Consider the following 23,675-nt stretch of genomic DNA (forward strand, 5'->3'; position numbering starts at 1 on the left):
GTCCCACGTTTTAGTTCCTTTCTCCCCCGAGCGCCCCTCTACACCCTCGCGACGCACATGGCCCCCGAGAAGAACACTTCTATTTCCAGCTTGTGCAGCTCTCCCGGCCACAGCGCCCTTTGTTGAGAGGTAGATTTTGATTAAACGGGGACGGGTTCCTGAAATCGGGAGCTGCTTGGGTCAAGTGGTTTCCCTCCTCTCCCGAAGAAAGGGCTTTTGAGGGGTTTAAACTTCCAGGGAACGTCCTCATTTTATAGGGACGGGTTATGTGGGGTGCAGCGATCCTGCTTAGGTGGATGTTAGACTGGAGAGAGCCCAAACAAAAATGTTATTAACTTAAGTTGGAGGAACACTTGTGTGAAATTGGATGGCTTGTAAGATGGCGGTTCCCAGTTGTTTCCAAGGTCTCCTGCATTTGTGTTTAAAATAGTGAAGTTTTCAAGGTAATACTGTTGGGAGTCTTGGATAAGTTCTCCAAACATCACTTCAGACGTTCTCACTGGGAAGTGAGCATTTCAAATTTGGAGCTTTTTTTGGAGTGAAGGTGGTGACTGGACGTTAGTCTTGCATGAGGTTTTCTTTCTCTCTTTTGCTTTTTTTTTTTTTCCTTTTCTCTAGGAAACTACTGTTTTTTCCCTCAACCTCTTTCTTCTATGGGATGCAATTAGAATCCTGACTTAATTTCACTACGTTTTATAGGTTTTTCTAAATGTTACCATAGTTAATGTGGTTAAAAGGATGCTTTGGAAAAAGAACACTAAAAAGTTAGTTGCATATGTTTCTTAGTCTTTTGGGCTTATGGACAGCCATATAGTATGGTCTTTGTCTCAGAGATTTACAGTTAATAATTGGAAGTAAACAAGTAGAGAGACTTTGATCATTCCCAATTGCAATAAAAGGATTTAGTGGGCTTAGTGGACATAGTTCAATATTTGGAAGAGAAGCATGTCCTACTACTTCCCTCAAAGTGAGCAAAATTCTGAGCATATTTCTCTAAATCCAAGTGTAGGTTGTTGTCGTCTAGAATGTTGTGGGTAGTTCAGACAGTATTTTATAGGACCCTTAACACCAGAGTTCTGGAAACATAATGAGCTGTGCTAAAGACTTGATACTTAAAATGGAAAGTGTTGATCAAGTTATGGGACTGTATATTGACATTGGAGTTTTTATTTATTTAGATTCATTAGGAATCTCTAAGAAGTTGATTTTATGAGCAAAATCAATTTTTCATTTGAGTTCATTCCCATACATCTACCCCAAAGTGCAATGAAATGTGTTTGGAAAAAACCTACTTGTGCAAATTAACATTCCTAGTTATAGTATGTTTAAAGCTCTGTTGCTATAAATGCATGTATACATACCTACCCACCACACACACACACACACACACACACACACACACCCCTTCTATATAAGCATTTGTAAAAAAAAAAAAAAAAAAAAAGTAAGCATGTAATTTCATTTGGTAACTCTTTAATAATTTACCACCAAGTTCTTGGATGTATGCTAAGTGCCCAGATAGGCAGAATTCTTCTTAGAAATTGGGTTAAACCCAACTTTGCTCATGCTTGAATTGATTGTATTGAGTTGTGAGCTCAAATTGGGGTTATGGAGTTCATTTGCATTTCTTGGATTGCCACAGTCAAGCTGATTGTTAATTTAAAACTTGCTTCTGTTTTCCTTCACTTTGACATACTGGTGTTAGGCCTCCCACTAAACTAACAGCCCCAACTGAGTATATGTATGGTAAAGGCAAGTTTTAAATATTGAGTAATTTTTACCATTGTATGTTTTGTGCAATTTATTTGCTTAGATGGCAGTTTCTGTGTTGGAACCTAGAAGGTTTTCATTTCTAAAGGTGTCCAAGGGATTGTTTCTGAAACCTTGTCAGCCAAGTCAAGAAAACATTTTGGATGTCTTCATTAGATTGACAGTACTTTCAAATGTTTCAAACAGGATAAAAAGATAAAGAACTGATTTTTATATAAGTAACAAAGTAATACATATATTAGTATTATAAATGATGATAGAACTGTGGCCAGGAATTTTGTGAATTTAAGGTGAATTTGAAAGGATTTTGGTCAAGTATGTATGACTTAAATAGTCAAAGCCAACAAGAAGTAGTTAAACCTCTACTGAGGTTTGCGTGTTCTGTGTGTTATTATGTTGTTTGTGTGGTATTGTTTTTATTGTAAAGTAGAGGAGGAAAAAAGGTAGCTATTTTTATTTTGAGTCCCTTCTTAAACTTCATGATTGATGGCATTAGTGATAGCTTTTGCAGGCAGACACTGCTAACTTCTCTTTCTAGGAAAAAGCTCCTGCAATTTCACAGGGAGAGTTTTGAAAGGAGGCTGGTCTTTAATAGTCCCTACAATTGGATTTAAATATTGATTATCTTCAGGGACATTCCTCTACCTACAACTCCTTTTCAACCCCACTTAGATTTATAGTCATAAAAATTTGATAGTATTCTTCTAAACAAGTAATCCAAAGATAACTGAAAAGATAAGTTTGCTGGTTGAGGTCTCTGGTTGTCATAGTGGACAATTTCCTAAGAGGTTTATCCTCCCCCCCCCCCAAGTACTCTTAACTTCTCATTTGAGCCATTGAGGTATGTTGATTGGTATTTGTTTCTTCTGCATTAAAATTCCCTAAGAATTAACCTTAGATGCATCCTACTGCAATTTTAACAAGTTCCTAGATTTCTGTGAAAGACAGTTTTCAGAATGCACTTCAGACAGGTCTAGAACTGAGTCTTATTTCAGGTTATGAGATGGGAGTAAGAAATGTTTTTTTCAAGAATACTTAAAGAAGTAATTGACTTCTCTGATTGCCCACCGGTGTATCGTTGCTGACAGTTCTCCATCATGACTTTTCTATAATATATGATATCCTTTGGGAATATAATTTCATCATGTAGGGATTTGTATGGACATCAGGCGGAGATACTGACATTTGTTTTTCTGTCCTATCATTGCTCCTGTTGACAAGCTGTTGATTAAGCTTTGGGAATGGGCTGGTCATATGATTCTGTACATATTCTCACTATCATACAGATTAAAGTAGTTTTTCTTGCCTCCAGAATACTTTGTTCAAATAAAACAGGGCTTTGCCCCTCCCCCTTTTGTTAAATAGATGTTAGTTTTCAGCTTCTCCAAAACTTTGTATCGCTCATCTAATACTCAGGAGAATGTCATTATTAGAAAAGGAAGCTTTAAAGAGGTTCAGTTCAATTAACATCCCTGCAATTTGATCACTGACGGTTTCGGACTAAATGCACAATTGATAATTATCAAAAGATCCCTTCGTGAAATTTTTGACAGTGATTGCTAACAGAACGAATGAGTCAAGCTCTGAAACAAGCTCCTCGCATCAAGTTGACGTGGAAAGGGGGCCGGGAGTGTGGTTTGCATTTTCCTTTTCGAGTCTCCGCTGAAGTAGACAGGGGTCCCCCAAGGTCCCAGCCGGATAGCCTTCTGGCTAGGATTCTTATCCCCAGCGCTTGGGGCCCGGTGGGGCCCGCCCCACCCCCGCGCCGGCAGAGCCCACACCCCCCATCCCACGTCGGCCCCGCCCCCGCGCCGGCCCCTCCCCCGCACCCGCTGCCGCCGGACTGCCCAGCACGCCCGGCCGCCTGCCCGCTGAGGCTCAGGGCTGGAGCTAGGCTCCGTGAGGAGTTGCAGCGGTGGCCGGATGCCAAGTGTAAGTGTAAGTTGCTATGGAAACCCCGACAGAGGAGAGTTCCGAATCCGCAGCGAGACGGAGCCCCGGGCGCTGCCGGATCCGCCCCTTGCATCCCGGCCCCCAGGCGTCCGCCTAGCTCAGGCCCCAGCCCGAGGCTGACTCGAGGTGCTTTTCTTGCGGCCCCAGCACCCAGCTCCGGAAATGCCAGGGATGCAGATAGAACCGAATTTGTTTTCCCTTTGTACTGCATAGAAATGTGCCAGGTTCTGGCTGCTTGAATCACCTAAAACAACAACCACCCCTGGGTAGCTAGGGTGTGCTCTGGGATTTTCGATTGAAGAGCCATAAGGAACTTTTACAATAAACTTGGAGACCTGGAACGAGCCCTAGTGGTTGATAAATTTGTGCGGGGGACTGTGGCGTCTACAGCAGCTTTGAGGTTGCTAGGTTGGAGGACAAATGGAAGAAAGAGACCCGAATACTCTTAGCTCCCAGCCCCCACCCCATAGCTTTGCTTCTTTCTCCAGGAATGACCTGAGAGACCAGAAGTAACTTTAGTGGGATCTTTTTTTTACCATTTCAGTAGAATTGATTTGAGTATGATTAGTAAATTCTTTCTGTAGAAAAATTGGAACAGTTCAGGTGTGTAGTGTTAAACGAGTTTTTTGAACTCCTGCAGGATTTCAGAGTTTATAATTACTAGTAGTTGGAGGTAATAATTTTTCTTTCTGTGAATTATGGTTGGTATTTTTGTGTTTTGCAGGATTTTTTATCACGCAAAAATGCATCGAACAACAAGAATCAAAATTACTGAGCTCAATCCCCACCTAATGTGTGTGCTTTGTGGAGGGTACTTCATTGATGCCACAACCATAATAGAATGTTTACATTCCTGTAAGTACAGAGCTTGGACTGCTTTTGTGTCGTGTGTATTGCACATTTCATCTTGAAAGTTGAAAATACTAATTCACACAGTCCTTGGGTTTTTGTGACAAAGTGATGGAGTCATTTTCTTTTCTTTCACTTGGTAAAGTTTTGTTAATATTTTATTTAAACGTGTATGATGTATAACTGCTCAAGTATTGAGTTAATTTAATTAAAAATACATTTTGGCATTTAACGCTAGTTTTTGGTTCCTGCTGCTAATTTTAATGCTTTAGAGTCTCATTCTTAACTTGCAAAAAACTTTATGTTCCTATGTGTACCGTAGTCTGTAAAACATGTATTGTACGTTACCTGGAGACCAGCAAGTATTGTCCCATCTGTGATGTTCAAGTTCACAAAACCAGACCACTCCTGAATATAAGGTAGGAAAATTTTTGAAATCCTTGTTTCTAGTTGCTATTGGAGTTGCATAATTTAGTAAATATATTTCTTCCATCATAGAAAATTTACCCTGAAACGTTATAGCCCTTTAATTTCTTTCCGTTTAAGTAGTGACCAGCTTTTGACAAAGTTCTGTATTAAGTGATTTTAAGATTGTTTTTTCTTTTTGCTATCCTTTAAACACTGAATTAGTGCTCCATTTTTGCATTTTTTACTGAATTCACAACAGGCAAGAGTAAATGTTTTAAAAATGCTTCTGTTTTCTTCTTTATTCATGCTAGTTAATATAGTGATTTGAAAGGTGCACTTTTGACTCAGTAAATTGATGTTAGTGAATATAAAATATTTTTCTATTTAGAAATTTATAGTCATAATTGTTTATCTGACTGATGTGTAGAGTACCAAAATCAAGTAAAATACTATAGCACAAATAAAACAAAGAATCTATAAAAACTGTAATTTTTGATATATTTGATAATTTACTTTTCTCACTTTTTCAGGTCAGATAAAACTCTTCAAGATATTGTATACAAATTAGTTCCAGGGCTATTCAAAAGTGAGTAACTTATTTAAATAGTGAATTTTAAAAGATTATTCAGTGGTTTTACCTGCTATACCTAATATTAAATGTCTTTTTTTTTATTTCTCTTTTTTTCCCCAGATGAAATGAAGAGAAGAAGGGATTTTTATGCAGCTCATCCTTCAGCTGATGGTAAATTTTATTGGGGGAGTACTTATCCAGTAATTATATTTTATTGAGTTTAAACTAAAGTACCTTTTCCATTCTCATATATATACATCTATATAATTTAAATTGAATTTCAAAATATCTTTATAGCTGCCAATGGTTCTAATGAAGATAGAGGAGAAGTTGCAGATGAAGATAAGAGAATTATAACTGATGATGAGATAATAAGTTTATCCATTGAATTTTTTGACCAGAACAGGTAAATTCTCTAGGAAATATGTTTTATGCTAATATATTTCCTAGATACATTCTGTTACTAATAAATTATCTGCTTCTTAGATTGGATCGGAAAGTAAACAAAGACAAAGAGAAATCTAAGGAGGAGGTATGTTCTATACTACAAAAATATATAAGAGAAACACTGTTTTTTAGAGTTCCAAAGGATTTATGTTGCCACTTAGAATATTTCTAGTGTCAAATGATGACGTCAAGTAGAAAACTGTCATGTTGAATGTCTGAGAGTTTTCTTCATCCAGTAGTTAAATGATTAGAATCTATTTTATATGATTGTTGTTCTAATGAAATGTTTTAGTAGTTCATGTGTAATATTCTTAATACTCCAAATAAGCAAAATAAGTTTTGCTTACTATATGAGGAATCTTCATTTAGTATTTATAAGAATAGTAAAGTCAAAGTATGGTTATTTAGGAATTTAGTCACATTACACTTTTAGTATTAGTTCCTATTATCTTTAGGCAATCTAATTGAAATTGTTTTTCTTATCTAAAAGTTAGGGATTGAAAAAAAAATAGCTTTTCTAAATGTTGTACTCTTAGGTGAATGATAAAAGATATTTACGATGCCCAGCTGCAATGACTGTGATGCACCTAAGAAAATTTCTCAGAAGTAAAATGGATATACCTAATACTTTCCAGGTATCTACTGTGTAGTGTCCATACATTTTATATAGATTTTTTTAAAACTTACTTTTTTCATTGGATTCTTAAAAAAAAAGTAATAGAAAATTTTTTTACACTTTATAAGTAAAATTGGAGTATCTCTCAAAAACATATGGTAGAAATCCTAATTTATACTAACAATCCCTCAATAATTTTAGGAGATATTTTTCCTCATTTGAAGTTGTAAGAGGAATTTTTATTCTCTGCCCAAATGTTTGGAAAAAATGTTTTTGAAGCATTTTTGTATTATTCTTAGATGATGAAAATGTAGATTGACCTTTGTTATTCTTTATGACATTTAGTAACTGAAATGTAATTATTTTTTAATAGATTGATGTCATGTATGAAGAGGAACCTTTAAAAGATTACTATACACTAATGGATATTGCCTACATTTATACCTGGAGAAGAGTAAGTAGCATATCTAATAATCTCAGATTATGGTGGCAAAGTATATTGTAAGAGTTAACACTAATTTGGTTTCCTTTTAACTTTATAGAATGGACCGCTTCCTTTGAAATACAGAGTTCGACCTACTTGTAAAAGAATGAAGATCAGTCACCAGAGAGATGGACTGACAAATACTGGAGAACTGGAAAGTGACTCTGGGAGTGACAAGGCCAACAGCCCAGCAGGAGGTATTCCCTCCACCTCTTCTTGTTTGCCTAGCCCCAGCACTCCAGTTCAGTCTCCTCATCCTCAGTTTCCTCACATTTCCAGTACTATGAATGGAACCAGCAACAGCCCCAGCGGTAACCACCAATCTTCCTTTGCCAGTAGACCTCGAAAATCTTCAGTAAATGGGTCGTCAGCAACTTCATCTGGTTGATACCTGAAACTGTTAAGGAAAAAATTTTAAACTCCTGATTTATATAGATATCTTCATGCCATTACAGCTTTATAGATGCTAATATGTGTGATTATCGTCCAATTTGCTTTCTTTTGTAGTGACATTAAATTTGACTATAAAAGATGGACTAGATGTGATATTCATCTGGACGTTAACTGATAAGAAAGATTGTTTCTATGAAGAATTGGTTGTGGGGAATACAGGCAAGATTTTTTTCTGTGTGTTAGGAAAGATGTGAAATGGTTTCTATAACCATTGTTTGGATTTGAAAATATTCTGCAGTGGATATGAGCATTGGGCCATAGTTTGTTAATCTCAACTAATGCCTACATTACATTCTCCTTAATTGTTCTTGTTATTATGCTGTTTTGTGAACCTGTAGAGAAAACAAGTGCTTTTTATCTTGAAATTCAACAAAATGGAAAGAATACGCATAGAATAATGCATTCTATGTAGCCATGTCACTGTGAATAACAATTTCTTGCATATTCAGCCATTTTGATTCCTATGTTTCATTTTTACTTCTCTGTTGCTGTGCAAAACCGATCAAAGGAAAGTAAACTTCAGTTTTACAATCTGTATGCCTAAAAGCGGGTACTACCGTTTATTTTACTGACTTGTTTAAATGATTCGCTTTTGTAAGAATCAGATGGCATTACGCTTGTTGTACAATGCCATATTGGTATATGACATAACAGGAAACAGTATTGTATGATATATTTATAAATACTATAAAGAAAATATTGTGTTTCATGCGCTCAGAAATGGTTATTAAAATTCTCCCAACTGGTTCGACCTTTGCAAATCCCCTCTGTTTCAGCTTTGTTTAATGTCGGTATCAAATTCTAAATTCTGTTCCATTGAAAGCAATTGGCAAAGTCATTATAATACTGACTTTTTTCCAGTAATACATGTTTACTTTTAAATGTAATTGTTGCAATAAAGGAAGACACTTGTTTAAAGAATATGGAAAAGACTTACTCATTTTCCATTGATCATGATGGAATTAATGTTTTTAAAATGTACATTTCTCATATAATTCTGAAACTATTTTTTAAATAGACCAACAAGTTGCTGGAAGAAGGCATTTTACCTGAAATATTTTAATATGTGGTATAGCACTAATTGCAAATTTAATAGTTACTTTAACAGTTACAAACAACGGAATATGCTTTTTCTAATGTCTGGAAATTGAAGCATTTATGAGCTTCTACAGGTGTTAATTTTTAAATAGAGTGAGCATGTTGAATTTAAAATACTTATTACCCCAACAAAGTTTGTGTTTTGCTTTGGTCGAACTTGGTGTGTTTTCATCATCCATCAGTTATTTGTGAGGGTGTTTCTTCTATATGAATATTGTTTCATGTTTGTATGGGAAAATTGTAGCTAAACATTTCATTGTCCCCAGTCTGTAAAAGAAGCACAATTCTATTGCTTTGTCTTGCTTATAGTCATTAAATCATTACTTTTGCATATATTGCTGTTTTTCCTGCTTTCTTTAAAGATACAGTAAATGAAGTTTTATGAAGCCACAAAATACATATATTTTTATTTTGTCTTAAATTTGTATAGCCCCACTGTTTCTAATTATGGATGTAAAACTAAATTTCATTTGTAATTGGAAAAAATCAAAAGGGATATTCATTTAGAAATTAGCTAACTTTAATAAAAATTTGATATGAAAAAGCACAATGTGCAGAAGTTTTGCAAACTCTATAGTGGTTTACAACAGGAAAAAGCTAAAGAGAGTACATTGTTGTCTTAAATAGTGGTGTTTCTTGGAAGTACATGCTTTGTTGTATAAATGCTTGAAAACCCAATTCACAGATGTATCTGTTTATTTACAATCTTTGAAGTAAAAGTATTTAACTCATTTTTCTAGACTTTTCTTCTAAACCTTTCTTGATGTTTAAAGACAAAAGTTAATAGAAGTTTCAAGAGGGGTTTTTCACCTTGGATGAGCTTGTATACATAGAATGACGAATATTTCTCACGGGCTAAAATCAACTTCAAATGCTACTCGACTGTCATTTGACTTACATAAAATCAAATTAAGATCTGCATTGAACTCAAAGCCTTTTTCATTTACATCACAACCTCTTCATAATGGACTTATTTTTGAAATTACTTATAAAAGTGTCAGTTTCATTTATGGCTTAACTATTTCATCATACTTGGAAAGTAAGTCCATTTCAAAAGATATTTTCCCTACTCATCTTTAAAGTTTATGTAGAAAAGGATATTTCAACTAAAATTTCTAATTTCCTGATGACTAAGATGGGAAAGATTGTTTTGAATTTTCCCTTATCTGACCATCACAGTTCTGACAAGATTTAAAACTTGCCAAACTACCACTTAAAACTTTTAAGAATTCCCATATCAAAGCTGCTAATTTTGTAACTTGAAGTCAAAGCAGGGTACATGAAAAGTCTGCTTCAGGTTTGACTTTTGCTGCTTAACATATTTTGGGACTCTACTACAGAGTTAGTGCTAACAGAATATTCCACAGAAACTGCTGAAATTGATTTCACAGATTTTAGCTTAAATGCAAACAGAAAGGAGGCTAGTTGCTGTTGTGTAAATAGTGATCTATCTTGCTTTACACATGCATACCACTTTACAAGTACCTTTTGCTTTTAAAATTGCCGGCCGTTAATTGCACTGAGCTAAAAAAAAAAAAGTTGCCCTTCAGTTGACTTAACCTACCTACCATGCTTAGTTTCCATAACTGTCTGCAAATGTTAAGGTCTTGAGGTAAAATGCACCAAAGTTCGGTTAGGAGTTTTCTTCATCCTTTCCACTTATTCTCCTAATATTTGGAGTTCCAGTTCATCTGTCAAGCCTTTTGGTGCACTCATCATATAGGCCAAGATAAAAGTTCTGTTAAGAATCCTTAATAGGAATTTAAATACCCGTATGAAATACTTCTTGCAATAACCAACAAAAAATGAAAACTTTTGTGACCTTTTAAAATACCTCTGGTAATCTTTTGAAGGAATGGAATTTTAATTCTAGTATAACAATCTGCACATGGAACCTAGTCTCTTAGAATCTTGAGGTGAAGGATGTGTTAATCCTTTCTTTTTACACTTTAAAGGTTTGATAAATGTCTCATATCTTCTATCCATTGAAACTGGAATGACAAATTGTGATTTAGTTTAGTACTTCTATGAAATACAGTTGCCCTCGTATTTTGAAATACCTTTTTTTCCTCCATACAATCGTAGTTTTTTTTTTCCCCAAAATAAAAAGGTCTTGATAAGTTACATTAAAAATTACTAGGTGTTTAGATCTGTGTGTCTTCTAACAGTATACTAATTAAATCCTTTTCAAAAGACGCATATGCCTTTAAGACATGTAATGTGGAAAAAGCTAAGGACTCAGCTCCACTCTTAAGGTCAGAAACGTTATTTCACTCGAGAATATTTCTTGTGTAAATGAATACCACAACAGGTGATTATTTCTAAAGTCACTCTAAAGAAAAACTTGACTCCAAAGTAAAATCCTGAAATAAAGTGGTACAACATAATTCAGATAAACCGGCACTTTAGAAAAGAGTATTAGCCTCCCAGTAAATGAGACTTGGGAAATACCCCGTGGAAGACCTTGGACCTGTCAGTCTCCTTGCAAATTTCAAGATCGCCCAGTTTTGATTATGAAAGTCTCCGAAAATGTTTACAAAGTCGAGTGTTTCCTGTTTCCGCAGCTCATTTTTTTTTAACGTTTTTTTCTTTTGGTTCTTGAAACGGATTTCCTTTATTTGCATCAGTTTCTTTTTCTGAGTGTGCAATTTCTAGAGGTATCACATGAAGAACTTCTCTGTTAACTTATGTCTTCATCAAGTCGACGACATCAAAAGTCATTTATCAGTACAAGGACTACTTTAGGACCCTTGTGAGTTGTCTGAAGTTCAAGTGCATTTAGGAAACTTATCCCGGAGTCTCACGTAACCCTCCAAATAAACAGCGTCCAATAAAACTTTAAATTACTCACATTCTCCTGACCCTTTGTGTTAAAAACAAAAAACAAAAAAACCCTCCAATGACTTTCAGAAATAACTTCCAAAAATAGCAACAGTTCCCTAGAGTCGCCTACATGTTAGTAAAATATTACTTCTTGCTCCGATTGTTAGGTCGTCATATAATCCAAACTTCATTATAATCAAGTTCAATTCTGTAATCAAGTTCAATTCTGATTTGACAGTCTTAACGGGGGGATCTCCAACTCTGTGTCCTCCTGCGTTAGTTAGAATCCAAATTAAGAGAAGAGACTAAGAAAGCTGAGAAGCGGGGTACACGGGAAACGGAAGAAAATTGGTGTGTAAGACCGAGAGCGTCGCAGAAGTGGATAAAGGGGTTATTACACATAAGGTTTGTCCAGGAGCTACATACATCCTTAGGTTTAAACGCCCTCAAGAATGGAAGGCATTCAAACAAAACCAAAGAGAGGAGAGTACTGCACGGCGTGAGATAAAGCCGGAGGTAAAGGTGCAAAGAACTGTGGCTTTCCAAAAAGTTTTCTTACGCTCTAGTGCCTGAGTGGAAAGGGCATAGGTCCCCCGCCTGGAGAAAATCACCGCCCCTACCCCGATAGTGCTGCCTTTCTGGACAGCAGGGCTTCACCAAAAGGACACACTAAGGAGAAGAAAAGACTGTCTTCCTTTCCTTATGTTCTAATTAGCATCTTGTCCGATCTCTGCAACGAATTGCGCCGCCGGAATTCGGCTTTGCAGGGCGTCAGAGCGCAAGCCGCCGGGCACCGGGAGGCCATTTTGCGCGTGCGCTGCTTGCCTTTCGCGGTCCTGGGCTCCTCGGATTTGGTTCCCGCCAAATTTGAAAGCGAGGTTGTCAGGCCGTACCCGGATTTGAGAGGCGGGAAAACGACGCCGTTTCCTCAAAGTCGGAATCCTAGGCGAGCGGCAGCCTTAGCCGCGGTCTGTGCGGACCTCACTGGATGACCCCGTACGTGGATGACTTCCAGCCCTGCAAGGGGGCAGAGAGGCCGCCCAGGGGCCCAGAGCTCAGCGTCACTAGGCAACGGACCTACGCCAGGGGGGGGCAGTAGCTTCGCCTGCAAAATCCACAGAACCGAATCTATTTGAGGGCCAGCCAGATAATCGCTCTTGCCCTCGTCCCTCCTCCCACTTCAAATTAAATGCTCTTTCTCCTTTAATAGTGAAATGTCTTTGGAGTTTGGGTTTTTGTAAGATAGATTTTAAACTAAATTCTTAACAAAACATGAAACTACCATCTTGAAGGTTCCCAGAGGACGTGACAGAAAAGGTGGAGAGAGAGTAGATGGGGCTATAATGTCCAAGGAAAGAAAGTTGACGGGATGGTCGTATTTGAGGAGGGGGTGGCTGGGCAGCAGGACTTGCAATATCTGGACGAAGGGCACCTCACCACCACCACCGTAAACCCAAAGGCGACATGTAACTGGGTTCCTGGGCAGCGCAAATCTGGTAGGTCCTGTGCCCTCGCGTCCTAGGCCAGGCAGAGGAAGGCAGCGGGCTGAGGCCCAGACGCCGCCTCTCAAAGCGGGCTTTCTGCATAGTCAGCGCTGGCCTGATCCCCGGGGCATAAACCCTCGTCTGAGTGAGAAGTACTACGTGCACCCAAAGAGGAAAAAAAGATGGGGCGGGGTGGAGGGTGGGGGTGGGGTTACGTTAACCGCGGAGAAGTGAAAGAGGCCTAAAATGGAGGACTTAGGGTGAGGCCTCTTTAATCAGCGCAGCAGGCTGCAGGAGCCGCCATTTGGTGGCAGATTTCAGTAGCACGTTGGGCTGAACGTACAATTAGTTTGCCTCCGTGGTTATTAAGAAATGCAAATTTTCGCTCAGCCTGCCTCCTCACGGGGCATGGAAAACTACCCACCCACCCCCGTCTCAGTGGACGGCTCCGGGACTTGGCTCGCCCCTGTGGCAGTGCAGTCGACTTTGCGACTTAGTCCCAGGGTAGGGTAGGAGGACTTTTCCTCGAGCCTACGCCCGCCTCCACCGGTGCACAAGGGTTGGTGTGAAGCGTTTAGAAGCCAAGCGCAGACCTGAAGGGCGTTTTCCTCCTCGTTTTTTCTGAGACTGGGGGAAATCTGAACAGGCAGCTTTCCTCCCCTCGGCGCGAGGAATCTCACTTCCTTGGAGTCAAAATGAGTATTGTCTTTTCGCTTCCCTGTGTCCCTTCTCTGGTCTTCGGCTTCACACCTCTCATATGCGAGGAAGGGAAATGTGGAGCCAAGGCCTAGTGGGAAAGAGCAGACCCGACGAGGGGCGGCTCTTCTGGGAGTCCCGGGTTAGGATCCCGCCCTTGCGCCTCCAGCTCTGTCCAGAGTCCTCTGGGGACTTGGAAAGCCAGTCCTTTCTGTGGAGCTCCAGAAAGTCTGGGGTCCCCACCCGGTTTGTCAGGTCCTTGAGGGTTTCCATTAAGATCCCCCGAAGCGTGAGGTGCCTACCGAGTGGAGAACAAAGGGCTGAGGGGGAAACGCTAGGCGAGTCCGTGCACGCCACTGCCCTTTGCTCGCCCCCGCTCGGAGTCAGGGGGGCCGGCAGTGCTGACTCTGGGCCTGGAAACCAGCGGCGAACACTCGGCAAAGTGCGCGGCTTCGGCCTCTGAGGGTGAACTGAATGAAACCTGTCTTCGAGCCACAGCTGCCATGTTGCATTCACGGAAGGCGCCAGAAATTTGACGCTTCTAAGGCAGTGACCCAACTGGAGAGCCCTTTGGCCCTTGTAGCTGCGCAGCTGAGGTCAAAGCCCGAAGAAACTGCGGGACGCAGGCCAAAGCGAGAGCCCTCTGGGCGGCCGAGCTGGCGCGGCTGCGGAGCTGCAGCCGCTTCCCCTCGCCACCTTCGTTTCGGGGGCTGCGGGGCTGCGCGCTCGGCTGAGGCTCGGTTGCTACTAGCAACCACACGACGGCGATTTGCAGTCCCGGCCGCCGCGGCAGCCGCGGGTACTGCTGCCTCTTCGTACACCTCGGGGTCGAGCATTTGAAACTCTGGGGGTCGCCCTCGTTGACATCTCTTGTCCCCGCCCCCTCACATCCTCTAGTACCCACAGCTCCACTCAAAAGGCAGCTATCCTTGCTTGGCCCTGCCCCCACGGCAGACAATAGGGGCAGCTTGGAGCGCACACTGCGGCTTGCGCCGGGCTTAATTTAGGCACCTGAGCCCGCAATAGAGGGGTACTGTGCTTAGTCCCAGCCCCAGGTGCCCTCTTCTACGACTTGAGCCGAAATTCTTCATCAATGACCAACCAATTAGAAAGGTTTTTCTTGACATCAGAAATAAGGATGGTGATAAACAAAGACGTCAAGACGAGACTCCCACTCCCTTTCTAGTAACACCGACACAAAGAAAAGCGTATGGTTGTGTCTGCTCTTGGTAACGGTGGCTTTCCTCTGGTTAAAGTCATAAGGATGCACTACGAGCTTTCTTCTTTGTCTACCAGGAGTATTTTGCATGAAGCCCATAATGTAACCAGTTGGCTCAAAAATTACATCCAGATACTTGTTCTTGTTATGCATAAATGAATGGAGACTACACACCCCATCCCACTCCCAATTTCATTTGATGAACCACATCAGCTCTTAGCAGTGTGGTGGACTGAGAGGTCTGATGCATAAAGAAAATGACTGACATTAACCCTTAGGGATGTTTCTGCCTTTTCTAGTATCTGGGATACTGATTTATTATTATTATTTACAGCAGAAGTCTTACTAGTGTTTTAAACAGGTTTTATTAAAGAAAAGTCTTCAAAGTAACCAGCAAATTCTTCAATTTACCTACTAGGATAATTTGAGAAATAGCTGAATTACCAAGTTTCTTCACTAGTAATAAGTGTCCCTACTTTAAATAGCCTTTAAGTTAGCTGATTGTTCTTCATGGATTGAAATTTCATGTAAATTACAGATGTGCTAAAATGTCTTAAGTTTAAAGCTCCTGGATAACAAGCACCTGCCTTTATCTTTTTATTCTCCAGGGTCCTTTAATCATAGCTCAATAGGCATTTCTTGAATATCCAGAGGATTCCAGAAATCTCAATAACCTTTATTGGGGGGGGAGGACCAGCTTACTAATAGCTAGTATAAAGCTCAGATATCTTTAATGAACCCAGTGAAAAGCTGAACACTTTCCAAGTTAGTAGTACTCATCAGATGCCCTCATTCATGCATATTTTTACCTAACTATATTTCAAATGTGGTAGATTGCAATTAAAAAATATCTGAGAGGTATTTCCAGAATTCTAAGGGCAAAAGATAAATAGTACATAGGAACTTGTGACTGCTATTTCACCACCAAAAATGTCTGGAAATATGGTTAAATAACTATAAGGAAGTTGAGATTTTAAAGTGGCTTTCATACTTTCCAAACAGCACAGATATGGCATTAACTGTCTTACAGTTCAACAGGAATGCTTAAGGGACGAGTATTGGATATTGCAGGTCTGTGAAGTCAGTGCACCTTGAAATAAGTCTAAGTAAGCTTCAAAACATACTGGAAGCTGTTAATATGTCTTAATTATATATGGAGGTATACTCAAATCAGCAATGCCTTCTAAAATGACTCTCAGCTATGATGTCATAAAGAGGTTCACCTTTAAGTGTCACAAAATGTCAAGTTCATTAAATAAGACAGTTAACTTCAAAGAAGAAAGTTAGCACTGCTTGGTTCTTGAAGGCAACATAACAACCTGTAGTTTGCCTACTACCCCCACCATCACCTTCAAAATAGGAAAGCAAGGCTTTAGTGAAAAGTTCCTTTCTATGGTCTTTCAGGAAAGAAAAGCTCCAACAACTTGCTTTGGACTGAGTTAAAGAGATTATCTCCCTTTTTCATTACGACTGTGTCTTTCAGTGAATTGAAGAATAAGATCAAAGTGCATTCATATTCATGTGAATTATCGCTATTGACTTGAATAATGATGGATTTCATTGTTTTATTTAAACTGAAACCAGGAACGCCGCTGCTTTTGAGTCTACACCCCTAAGGCTGTAGAATTTCTTCTATGAGGACTCAAAAGCCAAGCAATTAGGTCTGACAACCACGTCATTTCCATAATGTACTTCCGTACAGAGTACTTTTCATTGGAATCGGTTACATTTCTATAGAGTCTTACTCTGAAATTTTTGACTCCTTTCCAACCTTCTCTATAAAACTCTTAAGTTCAGTAAACACACTTTCAAAATAGTTATGAATAAATTGTAGTAGGAAGATAAGGTGGAGTTTAAAAAGCATCTAGCTTTAATATTATCAGTAATGACCTCAGGAGAGTGTTTCTGCTTTGAACATGATTCATTACAGCTTGTTTTCTAGCGTAACTGAAGAACTCAGAGTAAACGTGTGAAAATGTGTTTACCAGCTGTTTCTTTCTACATACGCCTTATGACAATTTTCTTAAAATATTTTTACTTGGGTTCTTTTCTAACTGTCCCATTATTTTCTAAGGAGAAAGAGGTTGCCAGATTTAAAAGATTTAAAGAATCTACCCACTTGCACCTGAGAAAGGTGATCATTCTACTCAAACACTTTATTAAAATGCTCAACACTTTGGAGAATGCTTCTTAGGAAATACCTTACAATAAAGTAAAGCTTATAATTAAACCCTGTAACCAACCTTTACAATAGACTTAAAATCTACTTTAATTAACTTTAAATACACAATTCAAATAATTTCTCTAACCTTAAAGGATGACTCCAATGCAAAGCAAACCTGTAATATAATCGTGCTCTGCAATGGGCTTTAGTAGTATCCTGTATCCAAAAAATAATTGCTCTTAGTATCAGTTACTTGATACCACTCTTAAACTTCTGGCAACATTTGAAGTTATACATAAGCATCACATGAAAAGAAAATCCAATGTCTCTCTATCTAACTGGGCTACAAGTAGTCCCTATTTTCTCTAACCTTATTATGTGCCCTTAGTATTGCACCATTACTCTTAAGAAAGGAGTTAGTAAATTTGTTTCTCTTCGCGATTGGTCCATAAACGGACTGAATTTATTTGTATACTTCCACGTTTATTTGTAAACTTTCAAGACCTTTACCCTTGACTTATAATCAAAAGGATAAGTTATTGCGTATTATTTCACCAAAGGGGAGGGGACGTACCCTTAGAATAAAGACTATAGATTCTTTCTAGATTAATTTCCTTCCTTGAGACTAAATCTGGTTAATTTATTGAGAAAGGCATTAGTTTTTTTCTTCATATAAATAGTTATTCATCTTTTTTGTGCTGCCCATATGAAAACTTCTTCACTTTAAAAAATAAATATGGGACAACGATGGAGTAGGAGGTCAATTCAAATAAACTAGCTTTAGCAATATTCACATATTTCCTCTGAAACAGCAAAAGATAAGATGACAGGAGTTGTGTTTTGTAGCTGACTTGAACTAAGGAGGGTGCAAACTGGAGCGCAAACATCACTTCTCAAAAAGTGAGATGTCCCAGAATTTAGTCCATATTTTACCGGAGTTCACTCTCTCATCTCTTAATTTCTGTTGGGGGAAACGGACAGGCAGGATGGATAACCAGGTTGCGCTATTTTTGTGAAGTCAGAAACCTTGAAAACCTTCTCTCTGTACTTCTGCAATATTTTCCTTGAGCCAGAGGATATGATTAATTCTTCCGAGTAATCAATGCACAAGACGTTTTTTGCTAGGGCTTGATATAGCGAAATGACGTCAAAAGTTTTTTTTTTTTTTTTTTTAAGTGAGGCTGGCACATGCGCAGTGAAGTCCAGCTGCTTTTTTTTTTTTTTTTAAAGTCAACTTCTGGGCTCCTGTCTGTGCTTCGGGATCTTAGAGATCAGGTTATGTAGAGTAGTGCAATGTTCCCACCTCCCACTCTCCGAAAAGAAAATCTGAAGCACGCCCCCTCCCCTACCACTGGGCTGTCTTTGTAAGTCCGGTGGGCAGAAAAGTCTTAGAGAACCAGAGCGGATCGGAGCGGCAGGGGCAAACTCTTCTGGCGGCTCCGGCCTTCCCGGGCCTCGGTTCCCGGAGTTCCTCTGTGTCAGCCCGCTCCGGGCTAGCCCCAGCTAGTTGGCTGCACCTTTCACGGTCCCACTGGTTTGCCGCGTCTCGGGAGGTCCTGGCTGGGCTCTCTCCCCGAGACCCCGCTGGGCGGTGCAGTTTGAGCTGGAGGCCTGGCCCAGAGAACCAAAGCGAAAGGATGGAGGCCTTCTTCATTTTATAAGCTGCCCCCCTGCAAACCTCGACTCTGAGGGAACCGCAGTCGGCCACAGCCCCCTTCCCTCTTGATTTCCAGGCGGCCCGCGGGGCTGAGAGGAAGCAAGAAAGTTGTATTTCGCCTCCTCGCGTCAGCCCGCACCGGGAGGCCCTGTGGGAGGACAGTCGCCCTAGCCGAGCCCCAGCCGATCTTGCTGCGGGCGGGCCTAGCCTGCGACTCAGTTCGGCACTCGCGCCCTCTCCTGCGCGGCCCCCACCTCTTCCTCTCGAGACTGCTGCGGGTCCTCCCCGCCCTGCGCCTCCCGCGCCTCCTTTTTGGCCTTGCCCAGCGATTCACAGCGGGAGCCTCGCAGGTTTCTAATCCGAAAGTCGACCTGATCCCAACCTCAACCGATTCCCGGCTCCCCCTCCTCCGTTAGCTGCCTGTTAGACCGCTAAGCTGCTGTCGGACTTTCAAGAAACTTCAGACTCCACTCTCACCGCCCCGCTTTCTGCGGCTCCGCCCCACCCCAGACGTAGCGATCTGGGGAAGCGAATGAATGCACTCTCGGCACTTTAGCCTTAAATACCCATTCCCCCTTCCTCTCAGGCCCGAACACCGCTACCCACCCTGAACTTAGTTGCAGGCCAGGGCTAGCGCCGTCGAGCATGGAGCCCCACGCCCACCCCACGAGGGGACCCGCAGGCGTCTGGCTTTGCGGCATCGGCGAACCTTCCACCCTGGGCTTTTAGAGAAACCGCGCCTGAGGATGTGTCTGCTGCGTCTTCCATGGTCTTGGTCCAGATGTGATCTTGGTGGGCTCTAAAAGTCGTTTCCTATCTGGAACCGTCCATCTTTGACTCTTGTATCGCGTACTAGTAAATTTAAGGGAAAGGAGTAATGTCTACCTTCTCTGGGTCCAACAATGCCAAGATTTTAAAGCTAAACTACCAAGAAAGCTTTCATTCGCTGAGGCCCGCACGCTGAGGCTGGGGTGGGCAAAAATTGAGAGCGGGGGCGGGGTAGTGGTGGATGAGAGTGGAGTGATTGACCTCTGTGTGAGGGCGCTTAGGCTTTTCTATCTAGTGAAGCAGGGTTTGGGTACAATTTTTATTTACTGAGAAAACTCACTGAAGTCTTGGAAAAGATGGTCAAATAACACACACACACGCACATAACACACACACACACACACCAAGCAGCAATAATTTGGTTTTTATGCATGCCATTGCTTTAGATAATGTTAACACTGTATTTCTGACGTCTACAGCAAAAGCATCCAATTTTAGTATCAGTCACCTTGTGTTACATAGTGCCTTTTTTGAGGCCAAATTATTCGTGTGTGGAATCACCCTAATCATGGCTTTCTTGGGAGGTGGAAGAGATAAGTTCAATCTCTGCATCCATTGAATTACTGGAAATGGAAACACGTAAAGGTATATCCTTAGAACTTTGGCATAAGCTGTCATCTTAATATTCTATCGGCTTTAACACCAAAAAGAAACGTAAAAGTTTAAAATGTAAGTAGTACACCTTTTATAAAGCGTTTGAAAAATAAAGGAGATAAGGATATAAACACAATGCACGCATGGAAATGTTAATCTCCTTGATGGAAGTGTCTGGAATCTTCTGTTCTGCCACAAACTTGATGGTACACCGGGATGGCATACTCAGACCTAAATGTGAAATCCTAAGGTTATTTCAATAGGAGGGGCAATGCAACACTTAAGATGGTCATATACTTGATTTTATCATTTATAGATAATGTTTTGGGTGCATTAATTTGCTCATGGAGTATCTAATGCCTTTATTTTTTTATTCAAGTATGTAAATATCGAGTTATTACAATAATTTTAGACTTGTTGGCAAAATTATTGTATCCTCATAACTTGAATAGTTGCATGCAATCGCCAGTTGAATGAGTTTTAAAATATGCTTTAATACTTTGAGGTGGGGACTTCCTATCTAGATAAAAGTCAGCTAATTTTTCTTAAAAAACAAGAAGCTTTTTATTATATAAGTGATGTTTTAGATTTTCTCACCTCTTTCCACAGGTCACTCAGAGTCCCTTGTCTTTGTTCCCAAAGCATTTACAGCACTTAGGGCAATTACAGCTCTTAACTCAGTGGTAGGCATTTAATATATACTTGTTGAATGAATTAATAATTTCTTTACTTGTCTGTCTCCTAACAGATGACTTCATGTCCTGGAAGGCAGGCACATTCTGTTACTAGCAAAGTGTCTGGCACACACTGATATTAAGTATGAATTTGCCTAGATGAAGGGACATACAATACACACACACTTGCTTCGCCTCAACAGCAGTTTTTAAAATGTGGATGTAATATCTAATTTGCATATTTAAAGTTTTAATTTTTAAAATTCAGGTGGGAGCTGAAGGAAGAGAACAAACACATACCTATTTATTAAAAGTAGCAGTTTTTTTTAAAGACATATGCAGAATATATTCCCATGATAATGGGATTTTCCGAATTCCCAAAGAATCAAGAGAAATAAGACAGAATTTTAAAACTGGCTTTATATTGGTGTCTTTTCCCATCTCCTTTGCATAAATGAAGAAGGAATTAAATGCAAAGTGTTTTTGAAGACAAATATTTTGATTAGCTTTTAGCTAAGGGAGCCAAAAGCTTCCAAACAAATCTCTAATGGAAATAATTTTTTAAGTTGTTCAGAGAATAGGATACTGCTTTATTCTCAATTAAATATATAGTTTAATATGCCAAGCACATTGTATTTAAAACCAGCTGATATTTTAAGAATAGTAATCTTCATATTATACTTTTTTAAACCGAGGTATCCCTTTGCATAATTTTATTTTTCACTGCTTAACTGTTAAGGGTATGTATGTGGTCATGAAGCATTAATTTAACTTTATACAAAAGACTGGTAGTATGCTTTAAAGTTAGTAAGTTCAACAGTGTGTCAGAAAATATAGCTTGGTTTTCTTGCCAGTAAAAGTAATTTGTTAGGCATATTTTATATTTGAATTACTAACAATTTCAGTTATATGTATATTATGATCATTCTATGTTACATTTCTCCATTTAATTTTAAAGGCTTAAAAAAAGCTAGAATACAGAACAAAGATGTATCTTTAATATGTTCAAATTTCAGATATGAATTAAGCATTCTATATTGTGTTTCGTCAGGAACAATACAAATTATCCCATAGACATTTGTTGTGGCAGATACTCAGACCCTATATTTAAATATAATTTACATAGCATTTGAACTGAAGTTTTCAAACTTTATAGCATTCCATATATAGATGGTTCTGTATGTTTATGGATTTAGACTTTCTTTTTCACTATTGAGATCTTATCTCCCCACTTCTGAAGTAGAAAATACATAGTAAAGCATTTACTGAAAAAAAAAAAAAAAAAGGCTTAGGAGTTTGAGTATTTAAAGACTGAGACCAAATATGGAATCTTTTAGTTTTAAGGGGATTTTTCCCCCCATAACGCAACACGGAACTGAAAATAAAATTACAATTAATGTTTATTTGAAATCTTATTTATTTGATCTGTTTTTACCCATATCTCTAAATAGGGACACACAACAACTTTTATTTTAAAGGACTTGTTCTGTTAGGGAAGTGGAGAGATTACTGTGCAATTTATGCCTTAAGTAAAGTGATTGTGGGTATCACTGGCTTCTGAACTGCAGAAGGAAAAGACGTGGGGTGGCAAGGAACACCCTTTTCCCCTCGGGTTGTTGGTTCATTCTCCAACTCTTTGGAGCACCACATAATACAGGAGTTCATCAGTGAGCTCAGGTAAGGGTGAGATCTCAAAGATTATCATACAGACAGAACTCACCTCCACGCACTACTTTACATGCTCTCTTCTGTTGAAGAAGAGATGTCAAGAGGTTTCCTCCTTCTGGCACTACTCAGCAGCACTTGTGGCTATATACAAACCTGACACCTGGAGAAACTGTAGTTTCTGGTAAAAAGACATTTAAAGTTGACATCTGTCACTGAAGTACTTGTTATATAGTTTTCAAAGACAAGCTAGAAACCCCTGAAGACTAAGTACTTACTTCTGTTCAAAGAAACTGGGCAAAGAGTTAAAGTTACATAACCTAGGGATGTCTTTAAAATAATTTGAATCAAGACTTTCTAGGAAAAGATTATCACTCCTATTCTTTTGGAAATTTCTACAAGTACATGAAGCATAAATTTAAAAGACAGAAAAAATTTGAAGATCACAAAAAGTGAGGAAACAGCACAGTTGGTAGTCATAGGACATTTGTCTGCTTTTCTCTCTGAATCCCTTCAGGAGTGCTTATTTAATGCTTCAACTGCAGTATAATTAAGTGTAGCAACATGGTTGTCTTCACCGTCCAGCAATCTTCACACCAGAAATCCCAGATATATAAAAGCTGGATTAAAAAGGGAAACACTTTTAAGATTTCATCAACAATGATGTACCAATCAAATCACACAATAATGTGTCAGATTCCTCTTGACCGTCGAAGCAAAGGCAATTCCCTTGCTTTAATTTACTTGTCTTGCGGCACTTCAACGTGGGGTAACCGCTTGGACCAGTTCGCACAGCAATCGGGCTATTACGCTGATCGGGTTCGGTTTGTAAACCGTCCCTTGTTGATGTAGTGCTTGTATAAAGCCCTTTCAGGACGAGGAAAAGGACACTCGACGGTGCAGGACTCCCCCAGCGGTTTTGCGCATCGGGGGCGCCCCTACTGGCTGACTCCCTCTGACTTGCTGTCTTCGCGCGGCCACCGGGCGCTGGGCACCCAGGCACCAAGGCCGTGACGTCACGGCGGAGACGGACCGTTGCCGCGAGACAGGACGCGTTCCGGTTCCGGTCGGTTGCCCAGGAGACGCGCGTACACAGAGAAACGGATCCCATCTGCCGGTGAGTCGTCCCGGCGGCCGCTCTCTCTGAAGACTCGCAGGCTGGACGCCGACAAGCAGCTGTCGCCTCCGAGTTTCCTGAGGGTAGCGCGTAGCTGCGGGCGCC

The 23,675-nt window shown here is 39.9% G+C and overlaps 1 protein-coding gene across 1 annotated transcript in view; it reads left to right on the plus strand.

Moving 5' to 3' along the window:
• LOC103193222 (polycomb complex protein BMI-1) overlaps nt 1–7,486 on the plus strand; it is a 13,277-nt gene extending 5,791 nt beyond the window's left edge. The window contains exons 6-14 of the mRNA XM_042780341.1: nt 4,448–4,578; nt 4,895–4,991; nt 5,511–5,566; nt 5,672–5,722; nt 5,849–5,957; nt 6,038–6,083; nt 6,535–6,633; nt 6,988–7,068; nt 7,157–7,486. Of these exons, the coding sequence (XP_042636275.1) occupies nt 4,448–4,578; nt 4,895–4,991; nt 5,511–5,566; nt 5,672–5,722; nt 5,849–5,957; nt 6,038–6,083; nt 6,535–6,633; nt 6,988–7,068; nt 7,157–7,486 (1,000 nt within the window). The remainder of the gene's footprint in view (nt 1–4,447; nt 4,579–4,894; nt 4,992–5,510; nt 5,567–5,671; nt 5,723–5,848; nt 5,958–6,037; nt 6,084–6,534; nt 6,634–6,987; nt 7,069–7,156) is intronic.
• Nucleotides 7,487–23,675: the final 16,189 nt, after the last annotated feature.

The sequence above is a fragment of the Orycteropus afer genome, unplaced genomic scaffold (assembly GCF_000298275.1).
Source record: "Orycteropus afer afer isolate SDZICR_OR568_19922 unplaced genomic scaffold, OryAfe1.0 scaffold00035, whole genome shotgun sequence".
NCBI lineage: Eukaryota > Metazoa > Chordata > Mammalia > Tubulidentata > Orycteropodidae > Orycteropus > Orycteropus afer.